Here is a 14,014-nt window from a genome sequence, read left to right as displayed (position 1 = left end):
CTTTGTCTCTCTCAAAATGGTTTTTTATGTTGTGTTCTCAAAGATGGATTTACCTTAAGTTACCATATTTTTGTTTTAGATTTGTTGCTGTTGTTGTTGTTGTTTGCTTTTAGTACAACTACGTCAGACAGAGCAGAAGACAACAAGGGTTTCATTTTTTAAAAAGTAGTTCTGAGCGCGTGGACACCTTGACTGAGACGAATGGTCTGAGATGACTAGACTGAAATAAGAAAAGTAAGGTTAGCAATACAGCTAGATTTCTCTGTCGCATGGGTGAGAAAGTGCACTGTACCAGTTAGAGTAGGCTCAGAGTACACGATCTATGTTTACCCTAAAATGCTACTTTCACAACTAAACGTTGTTACATTGTTGCGATATTTAATGTTTAAAGAGGAATAGTGGATCCAGAAAGTCCCATATTTCCTGTAATGTGTTTGTAACCGCATATTGATTTGTAGTACTGTATTCGGAACAGTGGACTGTACAGAAGACGTAAACACATCTCTGTTTGAGCCGTATTTGCATCACATATTTACCGCGTAAATATGCTGTGGTTGAATAAGGTTCTATCAGTTGGGAGACCGGTTTATGTCCACGTTCTTCTGTGAACATAGTTGGATTTATTTACTTCTGTAAGTTAACATTTAAAGCACTCTTGTATATAGGGTGGATTCTATGTTACAAATATACCGCCCCCCCCCCCCTCCGACCGCTCCGGTGGTCTAGTGGCTAGAGCGTTTGCCTCGGATGCGGGAGGTCGCTGGTTCAAACCTCGACCAAGTCATACCATTAAAAAATGGCACTAACGACTGCCTCACTTGGCACTCAGCATTAAGAGGTTAGTATTAGGACTGGTCGGTCTGGTGTCAGGATAATGTACCTGGGTTGGACATCATGCTACATGTCTGTGGAATGATGCCAAGTGCTAGAAATCACTATAAACTGTCACACTACAGACATCGTAGCGATATGACTAAAAAATTGTTAAAATCTACGTTAATATTCCATCCAAATCACACACACACACACACACACACACACACACACACTGCCCCCTCCATCCCACACACCCGCTGCCAAACGATCAATACCCTTAGTTTTATTTCTTGTTGTTGTTCTTGTCTTGGAGGTTTTACGCCATTTTCATATGATGATATTGTTATACACGACATAACAAAACCCTGTTGGGGTAAACTGGCCATATTCATACGAGATGAGACCATTTCCCCCCGATTCCCTTTCGTGAGTCGAGTCGAAAAATGGCCGCCAAAATATTCACTGAAAACAAGCAATTCCATAATGCGGGGTTGAAACGTTTTTCCCATCATCACAGCCAATCAGTAAAAAGAATAATGCACAATAATTTCATGGGCTTATATGGACCAAACAGAATCACATAAAGTGATTTGTAACACGTTGTGATATAAAAAATATGAAACTGCGTCTACCATAGCAAAACTGCACGTGATAATAATGTTTACTTTCAGTCTTACAAATTGCAAACAAGCCGTTTTATTTATTGTATCACCTATTAGTAATGTAATGGTCAATTTTCTAAGATCACTAAACCACCATTTGGGTAAACCCATTCAAAGTGAGAATCACACATCCAGCAGTTTCATGTCATTCTGTGGTTTGTATTTTTTTTTTACATAGTCATCATGGTATATTAGAATAATTATTAAAAATATTTACAGGTGTGTATGTTAAAAATGAATTTCAGTATAATACATTTTAATCTATGCTAACTTGTTTAAGATTACTTAATCAATTTATTGCATTACACAGAGTTGTAGGACAACGGTAAACTACCATACCTGTTAATTGTGTGGAGTCCATTTTTATCGCTTTTTAGTGTAATATAAAGTTAGATTCTTCAGTTAACCAGTCCTTTAATTCAGCGTATTTTTTAAATTCATTTTTCCCATTCAATTTTTCACACATATGACTGATATTTATGTAAAAAATTGGCCTTTCACTATCGCGATATAGATATCTTAAATAGCGTTCCATATCAGCCAATTCATGTCAGTGCCTTGTAACAGGTCAATTGAAATTTGTTTACTTTACATTTTGTAATCGACATGCTTCTTTCTTTTTGAAATTGTTGTAAAGGAAATATATTTTTAATTTAATATGCTTCTAAAAATGAGCTCTTGCAGGAAACTGTCTCTCGTGGTGAATTTAAATCTCTGGTATGGCTGGCTTTGCGTAACAATATTGAAGCCACTCTCTGATATATCGTACATGGGATACTAGTGCGCATTTCAGGTGTATGTATGTATGTATGTATGTATGGATGGATGGATGGATGGATGGATTGATGGATTGATGTACGGATGTACGTACGCCTGTATGTATGTATGTATGTACGTACGTACGTACGGGATGGATGGATAGATGTACGTATGCGTGTGTGGATGTACGTATATATGTATGCATGTATGTATATGATGTATGTGTGTATGTGTATGTATGCATGCATGTATGTATGTTTTTACATCGGATTCGTTAACATTTACAAGTAACCAATTGTAAATGTTTTTTATTTTTTTTCGTGACTATTACTTTTCGAGTATATTTTATATCAAAGGATTTTTCAGTGATTTAATTTAGCGGCAGCTGTCAAGGTTCATGAAAAACAAATTTTCTAAACGTAATAAATGGTTAGTTGTACTCCACCGGGACACGTATTATTTAAAAACCATGAGCAATATGCAAAATGATAATGCTACGTGTTTCTCAAAGGTAATGATGCGGCCATTTTTCTCAATGATCTAGGTAAAACGTAAGACCTATAATCAATATAAGATCAAAACATATTTCATAATATCTCACTATTCTACAAAATGTCCATAAATTTCTACATTTTTCTGTTTCAATTCGTCATTAGATGATTGTGTAAAGAACGGGGGCACCTTGCACCATTACAATCAAGAATAAAGTCATTGTCAGTTTTAAAAGTTGTATTTGTTCTTTTAGTAAACAGTTATCGAAGTGAACTCCTTACCACAGAAACAAGATCAACCCGGAAATGAGATTATTGTTGATCCTTCGTTAACTACTGGAGTCACATTCTACATGTAGATTTTGAGCGAGAAAGGTCTTCAATGTTTAGTTATGATGCTAAGTGAAAGGTGTTCATTCCCAGTCATGTCGATTATATTAAGACTATCTTATGAATACTTGACTGGTTGTAATGATGACTGGGTTGAACCTAGTATCTTGTAATGATTATATGATCGTCAAATGATATTAAAAATAGGTACGCGGAACAGGTGTTATTGCACGTATAGTTATTGCTGCATGCATTGCTTGACATGATAGCTCGAAATGTGTGCGGAAAATAGCTGTACAGAAACACTGAAAAAGAAGAGTAAAAATGATATGGAAAAAATGAACAGTTTATACAGTTCATTAGCATCAAAGAAATGGTCAGCAATTATCAAGGAAAATTTTTAAAGAATAGATGGTAGCCTCTAATGATTTTAACACTGAATTTGAAAATGCTGATGGTCCATTGCCGCCAGAAGTGTTGTATATAATCTTCGTCAAGCTAGCTTGTTATGTTTCTGCTCTTGTTGTGCTCTTTTATGCTCTGTATCGCAAACGTAAAGACTTATGAGGTCTTATCCGTTCATTATTCATGAATTCTGGGATGGCACATTTGTTCACAAGGATTCCATTCTATGCAATAATATAACGTCAAACCCATAACACTTGGAAAGGTAGACCGAAAGTTTACGGACTTCTATCTGGAGTCTTTTGGAATCTCACATACCAGAACCTCCACCAAAAATCTTCGGACCGTATCTTAACTTTCAGAAAGTTAGCTAGAATTAAAGTGCAAGAAAAACCAAAGCATCACTCGATATAACAAAGAAAGCTTATACTGTTCATGTCCTGTGGAGGATAAAAATGGCGGAATTAGGAACCACCGAGAGAGTTTGTGAGTGATTTCACTGTTCTGTTCACATCAAGACAATGATGCTTATGCTGGCAATAGCCAAAACACAATGCGTCTTAATGATTCAACTTTTGACCATTACTTTCCATAATAATGACTTCCTTAATGTTTCATTTACTGTGAAATTATTCACTGTTTGACAGCCTCGGAGTTAAACATGCCGCTTTAAGAAATATTTAAATTTTATAAACTCTTTGATGATCTCTATATAATTCCAATTTTTATAAATGAAACGGATTTTCTGCAATACGATTGCCTGTAAACGGTCACGTAATACTGATCTAGAATATTTTACACATAGATAAATTCTGGGACTACTTTCGGTTTTTATACTGTTTGCAATATAAATAAACATTGCAGACACATCATTGTGAAACGACTGTTTCATCTTTTAAATTTTGTATTCAGCAAATAAATATAACTTATACCCTTTTTATACTTTTTCAAATATTCTTTGATTGAAATGCATAGTTTACAATTTGGCGTTTGTATGCTATATAGTCGCGCAAAATGGCCGATTACGGTGATTTTGCAATTTTCTGCGGATTTTTTTAAAAAACAACTAGATGACAAAGAGTTAAAAGATGTAAAGTAAGAAGTTGCCGAATAAACGTAACTGTGACAGTAGTTAAATTTCATTTGACATTAGATCACTGAACTGGTCTTCACAAGTATTAACACTGTTGAGAATGATATAAAATGTTATTCCTGTATACAATTTATTTAATTGTTACCTTTATGTTAGTAAGGGATAGCATCATCTTGTTCACATTTCCATGTTGTTCATTGATAAAATCCAATATAATTTAAGGATTGATTGGAAATTTAATCTAGCACATTTGTTCATTCCGTATCAGCTGTTATTATGCAAGGTCATGGTCATCTGACGTAGTAGATGGGACTGACTAAACTTGAACAAGAATGTTGTAAATGAACTATATGTGTTGAAACCATCGGTAGCCATTGCCTAAGGTATAAAGTATGAAGTTTCTGAATAAACGTAACTGTGATAGTAATCAATATGTTCGTGTGATTCTGTACAGGTTATATATTATGGGGCGATGTGAAGCAGCGAATGAAAGGAAAGTACGCGCTACTTAAACTGGAATGTACTGTTGATGGAATAAGTTGATTTGACGGAAGAAAGGACGAAATTGGAATTATAAGGATTATTCCTGTATAGGACATACTACAATTAAAAAGGAATGTTATTATATATATATATATATATATATATATATATATATATATATATATATATATATATATATATATATATATATATATATATATATATATATATATATATATATATATATATATATATATATATCATGGTTGGGTATTTATCGATGTGTAAGTTTTACCTAATCACTCACAAAGTAAAAAAAGTCCGAAGAAATAATGCGTCTTGAAGATTCAACTTTTGACCATTACTTTCCGTAATAACGATTTGGTTAATGTTTCATTTACTGTGAAATTAATCACTGTTTCACAGCCTAGGAGTTAAACCTGTCGCTTTAAGAAATATTCAAATTTTATAAACTCTTTGACGATCACTATATAATTTTAGCCTATGAATAGTTGTGAAATATCTTTAAAAACATATATGATGTAAGAATATTAAGCAGGTGTTTGTGCTAGAACGAAGAATTGCATCTCTGGCATATCATGCGCAGGCGCCAACATCACAAGCTAAGCTCTATTCTATATGTATATGCTTGTTTCAATAATAATATGATATAAAAAGCATATTTACACTTTTCAGAAGGCTTTAGATGTTTACGAAGTATCGCAATCAAACCAGACAGGAGTTATCTACATGTTTATAAGTTATCCCCATCTTTAAAATTATTTTTTGTTTTAAATTTTAAATGCAGATATAATTGAAGCTGTTTAAAGAGAAAACTTAGATTAATATAGGTTTTGACAAAAAGCGGTTATTCTTTAAATTATGCCGATTGTAGTAATGACATTTCATAAGTTGCTTTGTCATAATTCCTTTATTTACTATTTTGCTTTGTTTTCACCATTCATTTGTGAAAAAAAATGAGAGATTAACAATGTATGACGTTTCATTTTCTCCAAATATCTAAAATTCATGCATTTTATCTTGTTTTGCATATAACTAGGATGATTAAATTATGCTCAAAGTTGCTGAGGAACATTCAGAAAGTCAGCACCTATTTTGGCATTCGGAAATATTTCAGCCTGGAATATTTGATAAGTTTCGTTCTATTGGTAATCTCCCCTACATTAATACAATTTACTATTTAAATAAAGTTTGTACCGCTTTTGTCCAGATTGAGACACAATACCAACTAAATGACGGGACTGAGTAGTGTTTGGTGTTGGGGTGGTGGTGGGATGCTGTCCTCAGTTCTCCTTAATCCAGTCCCTCTCTATGAGACAACGCCTTATACGTGCAGTAAAACTGGTAATACACAATGTGCACTATTTGTTCTTAATATAAAAATCTGTATCCCCAAAATAAAACACGTTTTTCCACCTTACAATCTAAAGAGCAAACAAAAGGGGTCGACAGTAAGCGTAAGCTGACAAGAAGCTTCTTCTCAGGGAAATGTTGTGGGGGCAGGGAACTTCTAGATCTTAGAGATAGGGCAGCTGAGTATAAACACGTTACGTTGTTGAACAGAGAAAAAGGAATTAAATTGCTTCATTTGAGAATTTTCAGTTTTACTAAAACGATTTAAGATTTTGATTCTATCCCAAAAATATGAGGTCAAATACGAAACCAATTTTGGGCAAACACAGCTATCAGAGTTATGGAACTCTCCGACTGAGAGTCCTTAGATGGGTTTAGCGGGACGTGGTGTAAACCAACATATTTTTGTTCGCGATTTAAAAAAAATTATTTCATTTTATTATTGTTTTGGAGGAAATCGCATATTTTTTGGATACTTGGAACCTACGCTTTAGGATGTAAACAACACAAATCTAGTCTGAAGGAACTGGTTTTTAAGTTTGATTGCAAAGGCAAAGAATAAGAAAGATATCCGGTATTGGACTACATAGTTTCCTGTTATATGATTGTAGGCCGTTGAACCAGGTCATTAAATGAAAGCAGATACGAATAACTTCATCTAGAGATAAACATATGTATCGATCTAGCTATCTATGCACTTATAAAGTAAATCATTTCAATTTTCGAACAGCTTCGCTTGGACATTCCGTAATTAACTATAGCCCTCTGTAGGGTGTAAATGCCCCGCTTAAAATATACTATCACTTTATAAAAGTATATACATGTAGAATGTGGATATCAGTGCGTGAAATGCCGTCCTTCATTAGTGCATTACCATCCGTTTAAACCTCTCATCTCGGATAAATTTTTAAAGTCGTTGATCAGCTGATAAAAGGTTGTACAGCAATGGACATGTGCATAGTGTTTTATTTGATTGCAGACGAGGAAATGTATAATTTAATTTAACATAATCAATGTACAGCAGCATAAAAATTTTGAGAAATAATAGACAGTCCCTGGAAATAAATTATGCTTTCGGATCTAGTTAATTTCGAAGATGTATTCCTACTACAATTTTGTCGAAAATATATATCGCGCAAAAATGGATTTAATGTCTACTCTCTGGCACATATATTGGCCGTAAGTATTTAATCCTTAACAAAAGGTCTGGGGTTATTTCCACCAGTTTTCGTTGGTATAGATCATTATTTCTTGAACTTCTAAAACTCTCGGCGTAGATTTAGAAGCACGAGAGCATTCAACCACTGTTTACTTAATTTGACAGATGTCATGAAAGCGGGTTGAAATTTCCTGTTAGAGATACAATGATGGGAAAATCTGAGGTTTTTACTTCGTGCGTCATATCTTGCCAACATTTTTATTTCCGACAATAATCGGTTCGTAATGATATGGCGGTGTTTGATAGGCTGTAAATATTGAGGTTTTTAACCGCACCGACCTCTCAAATGTACCATCTGTACTTGATGATAAGACGAGTCCAACTGCAAAATGCACAGACCCAGATCCGCAGTCGCATGATTAGCCGGCTGACCTGGTTATTTACAGTTTCTTAGGAGTAATGAATAGAACAAGCAATATAGACCCTAATCTGCAGGCATTTTATTATACGGTAGATCGGCATCTTTGTTTTTCGCAATTTGATTGTCTATAAGCGAGTACATACGGTATAATGCCTTTGCTTGATGACTTGATAACTACGTACCTTCTCTTTTAATAATCTGATTTAGCAAATTCATCAAATGCACGAACTTGTACAAAAATGCATGCTAAAGTAAATGGCTCCCTGGGTCCCATGCAACTACTATTTAAAGTGTTTAAAATAATTGTTCTCGATAACACGCTGTCACGGAAATAACAAACAGGTTATTACTGTTAATACTTACAGATCCAGAATTTCCACAACTACGAAATTAATTAATAATCGGTAACATAAATATGTCAGTCTGATATTAGACGTTTAAGAGAGAGTATGTTATCAGCTGCTACCTTACAACGCCAATGTCTTTTCTAGAGCTACGTACCGTGAAAAATTCTGTACAGCGGTATACCAATGTTCTGGGGCATGGAACTGACACCTTTTTTGTTTCGTTTTTATCAGTCAGTAGCTGGGAAAATATATAGCTCTGATAATACCATACTATATCCATTATATTATTTGGAAAAAATATAATAATTATCTTGAGAAAAAAGAATAGAAAATATTTTAGCTCAAAATGAAAATCACCCCACCCCAACACCCCCTAAAAATTAAATGGTCAGTACCCTATAGTAGATGAATTTGCTACGTGTATGTTAATTATTGTTTTTTTTTTTAAAAAAGCTTAAGAAAAGTGGGATGTCTGAGGTTACGTTATAAGCTGATACTGTGAAAGACATAATACTGACATTAGAGGGCTTATTGATAAAAATATGAAGTCTTGATACCGAAGGCTACAGTTGTCTAGCTTCACTATTAATATAATAGGCAAAGAAACTATGAGTATGATGCCAACACACGGACAAGATATTTATCAGAGAACGCCAAACATAAACACACGCTTGCCCTATAAACGAGAAATTTCAGACAGAAAACAAGCGCTACGATTTCAGTCTTACAAAGGAATACGTATATATAACACATTTACAAAAGCTAATAAGTAACTAAAATATGACATGTGGGTTTTGCTGATGTTGTTGTATTTTGGTGATTTTTAAAATCCAAAAAGTGGATTTCGGCCAAATATGTTTCACCATGTTCCATTTGCTCACCGCATCACACCATCTAATCTGCATTACTGAGTCTTTCATTGTTCCACCAGATAAACGCCCTCAGCCTCTATGTCAAGACACTGCGTCTTGTCGTTCGATTACAAAGAAGCACAAATTATATATCAATTTATACAGATTTAGGCAAATCAATGAAAAGATGCTTTATTGTAAATATATCATTTCCTATATATATATATATATATATATATATATATATATATATATATATATATATATATATATATATATATATATATATATATATATATATAATCAAACTTACTCATTGTGTGTATGTGTGTGTCAAAGATGCTCGTTTAAGAAAACGGATTTTGTCATTACGTGTTAACTGTCAGCTTTAAACTATACAGTCTGTGTTGTACTGATTGTAATCATACAAACAATTGCTTTCAGAAATGAAGCCATCTAAATCCACTACTGAAACTTTTTTATGTTGAATTGAGAGCCGTGAAAATGAAGATATTTATAATTTTGTTATTTTCCATACACGTCGCGTGATTTGGAAAAATTGCCAAGCATTAAAACTGCCAATGTCTGTTCATTCGTCTGATTTTCTTGTGGTACGTATCTGACGAAAACTTAATTAGACTACAAGTATTTCTTGTCATACGAGTTTCCTGAAAAGCTTTATAGGGATTCAGTGGATGACACCAGATGAACTTTGTAGATTAATGATTCCAGTTGCAATTACAAGATAAGTAATGTATTTTAATGTTGTATTTGGATGCAGTGAACAATTAACATTTACAAATTTATGACATTTCCTTAATACATATTCACCGAATCATCTATTAGCCAAACATGCCCAATAAAAAGATCATACATCTCGACAAAATTACACGACATGTATGAAGTAATTTAGTATTAGTTGCTTGCCAGGACTGGTGAAGATGGAACAATATTAACACCTTGCAATAAATTCTTGAAAACCCAATGCTGAGCCATCCCATAGCTGGTTAGTTTCTAAACCTTTTTTATTTTCATTTTTTTATATATTAATCACTGCACAACATCCTGTCCATGGCCGAGAATTAAAATGGGATTTACCTTAAATTCCTTTTCTACCTCAGCAAGTTTCATCATTTCCTGTCTGAGTTCAAATGTGGTCATAATTGGATCGGGATAAGACAGTGCCATGTACGCTGGACTGGCTAGAGCCCTGTAGGCGTTCAACCGCGACCTTGACCTTTTGAGCGAGTCATAGTTCTGCTTGGTGACGCAGTCCGTACACCGACACGATATAGCGTGAGGCTTTTCAATGCGATGGTTCCTGGAGAGAAATATTTGTATAATCTCATGATTGTTATAATGAGCAGATAGGGTCAAAGGTGTTATGTCTGGAGGAAACTGACTTTTCTCATCCGTCCTGAAGAATGCCTCGCCACCTCCAAGTCTTTTCAGCCTGTCCTCTCCTGCCATAAAATTTGGATGCTCTGTTATAATTTTCACTATTTTGACTGCCCCTTTACTGATGGCATGCAGCAGCGCCTCCTCGATGCAGGTAAAGTTGAGTGTGTCGAGTAGAACCTCAACGACATCTAACTTTTCACTGTCTATGGCTAAATGTAGGGCATTGCGACCCATATAGTCCACGCAGTTGACGTTCAAGTTGTTGCCACACTCTTCCAGAGACTGGCGAACGATACCCAAGTTCCCCAGATACGCCGCATTTAGGTACACCCTCTCTTCGTCCGTAAGCTGTAATGAGACAACATGTAACTATAAAAGAAATAGGCTCGTGAAAAGAAAATGAACTCTCAGACAATAATTATTGATACACGTTTAAAACACACAATTAGAAAAAGGAAGAAACTAACAAACATTAAGATTATAATGGTTCAAAAAGGAAAGTTAGAAAACGATGTAGAACAATGCGGAAGAAATATAACTAAATAGAATAGAAGGGAAGGGAAAGAACACTCTAGGGTATAAAATGACCGAACCAATATATTAAAAATAAAGTCTTTGAGAGAATTAAACCAGGACACTCCTGATCACATGAACCAGAACAGCTGCAAGTATAACATATCTTGGTTTCAAAAATTTATTTAGACTTTAATATAAAATAAATTTATATATTGATCGATTCCGTATCGATCGATTGATTGATATATTAGTAGCTTCATCAATTGTATATAACCCTGGTTATGTTAAATAAATGCTATGGTTCCTGACTTTTTCATTATATATGTTAATGAACTCTCCAGCAAGAGCTTCATTTAATGGACAAGACAAAACACGCTGTCTAAATGAATAAGAAATGTATTTAAAACACGATTTAAAGCACACACGAGGCGATGAATGCGGTATCTCAAATGCAAATTATAGGAATCACGTTTTCTAATACGCGATTCGTAATAAATTTACCGCTGATTTACCTCCTGTAACATATCTTAAAGGCTAACCTTCAATCTTTCAAATACTCGGTTCAAGACAACACTGCTTTCCTTCATGTGTGCACTTGTCACAGTGCGATACACCTCCTTTGCATCATGAAAAAATTGCAAGTCAATCGTGAGAACAAGCTTAGATTGCACCCAAGTTTTAGCGTATTACATATTATAGCAAGCAAAACTTTGGCTATTGTGTATTCTCAAGAATTGCAAAGAAACTTATTTTTTCCTATCAGTCCCGTCACTCACTGACATTATTAAAAACCACAAGAGTTTGTGTTACGCAAAGTGCTAGTCTTTCAGATATTTCTACCATTCAGTTTCCAGTTCAATTTTGATTTTCGATCTTGGAAACTTATATTGTGCTCAATCAATAGGAATTCAACGTAGTTACAAAAAAATCATTTCACGCGAATGAAATATTACAAATACGTCATTACTTTTACATAATGCAGGACAAATGCATTTGTGTCATATTCAGCTAAATTATATATTGCCAGGACGCGGCCGACAAGCGATCAATAAGACATATATACAAATGAATAAAAACATGGACAAGTTTAGTGACGTTCAAGATACCTTTGAACCCAAACAACATTTGGTGTTAAATTTACGAGCCAAATGTCTGAAACTTGAACAAGAAAGATCGAAACTTCATTTACGCCTCTGAAGAAAGCTGTTTGCTTTACAAGATTACCTTTTATGTTTGAACCCCAAAATATATCAATAACTCTTCGTTAGGCAGAGTGGTTACAGAAGTTAGATCAACGCCATATTTTTAATTTCAAAGGTTCTTACACAAAAATCGATATATATATATATATATATATATATATATATATATATATATATATATATATATATATATATATATATATATATATATATATATATTCCGTTTTGGACTAAGGACCACTATTTGTATGTGTACGACAGGAACCCAACTGAAACCACCACAAACCAGACATGCCAGCCCATAATGCACTGTCAGATAATATCCGGAAACAACAACACTTCCGAAATGAAGTTTGAAGTTGAGATTTTGTATCAGTCAATCAGAAACAACTATACATTTGTAACGTTATTTTCGATTGGCTGACAGTGAAAACAAAACCTGTTTGAAGCTCGGAGCCGTTTTGCTGAAACATTCAAGATTACTAATTTACTCGATACTACAGAATAGCTTATCTCAAAAGAGCTCAACTACTTGGATGACATTTTCCGCTACAGCAACTATTCTCGTGGAAAATACCACTGTAAATATTTGTTAGTTTTTGACTTAAAACCATTATTTCTTATTTCAAAATTTCGAGCGAAGGGTTGAATCTCTTTACAGAAACGTTTTGCAAAGGCTTGGCCTTGATCCCAATCCTCCTTCTGCAGAATATTTGGATCGATGTAGTTGGCAGTCGGGTGCATTATATACATGCTTTAATACTGTATTTAACTAAACATAAGGGTGAGTTTTTTATTTCTAGAACTATATTTGAGTTAAAGGGGGAAAAACCATATGAAGTGCAGTTAGGTTTATGTAATTCAACACTTTTAATTCGATGATAGCATGGTAACATTGGGAACCACTTGGGAATCATTTCCTCCTTATTATTTCAGAATTATTTACAGAGGTTTTGTTCGGTGTTTTACAACATGACAACGCAAGTAGGTTATTTGGTGCCGAGACAGTTGGAATGCAATGCTTCGGACACGGATATACCACGGTTGCTGACCAGGGCAGATCCGATGATAGGATTCGAATGTGCATCCCTTCCGCAACCTGACAACTCAGACGCAACTTTTAGCAGAGAACACACATTTCAGAACAATTAAATCTATCGACTCCAATAAGATATAATTTTGCTATTTAACCACTTTAAAATACATAGTTTGTATTCGTCGAAAAACAAAATTGTACGTTTCGCGCAACCCAATAACAATTACAAGAGTTAGGAGCGTATATGTCCCCATAATGGCACACATTTCCATGAAACCTCGCGATATGAATAAGTACACGCATACGTGATAGTAAGCTGCTAATACCTTCTTTGTCAGATTATGGTAATGAATCTTCAGGAAAAGATTAATCCTTACCTCAAAGTGGAGAATTTAAATTCCAGTTGAAAAATGAAGCTACAAAAATGGAATTTTCAAATTAGGCAAAACGAAGGCAATAAACAGACAGAAAAACAAAAGAGTGAAGATATACAGGAACAATCGATCTCGAATTTATCGGCGAACCTCGTGCCGGGCATATGAAGTGGATCAGTTGGCATTTGGGACAGAATCAACTATCAATCTTGTAAGTGTAAATACAAAATAAATATTCCCGGTTTTGCTTAGATCATTCACTACCTTATTTCTGTAGGTGTTGTAAATAAACCA

General features: G+C 34.4%; 1 protein-coding gene across 2 annotated transcripts in view; it reads right to left on the bottom strand.

The window, feature by feature from the left end:
• LOC149802698 (short transient receptor potential channel 7-like) overlaps positions 1 to 14,014 on the bottom strand; it is a 202,520-nt gene that overhangs the window by 133,133 nt on the left and 55,373 nt on the right. For both annotated transcript variants that reach the window (XM_089952084.1, XM_089952085.1), the window contains exon 3: positions 10,290 to 10,940. In XM_089952084.1, the coding sequence (XP_089808210.1) occupies positions 10,290 to 10,940 (651 nt within the window). The remainder of the gene's footprint in view (positions 1 to 10,289; positions 10,941 to 14,014) is intronic.

This window comes from Sinohyriopsis cumingii, chromosome 3 (genome assembly GCF_028554795.1).
Source record: "Sinohyriopsis cumingii isolate HCF-2022 chromosome 3, ASM2855479v2, whole genome shotgun sequence".
In the NCBI taxonomy this organism is placed as follows: domain Eukaryota; kingdom Metazoa; phylum Mollusca; class Bivalvia; order Unionida; family Unionidae; genus Sinohyriopsis; species Sinohyriopsis cumingii.
This window is presented reverse-complemented; position numbering and strand designations above follow the sequence as displayed.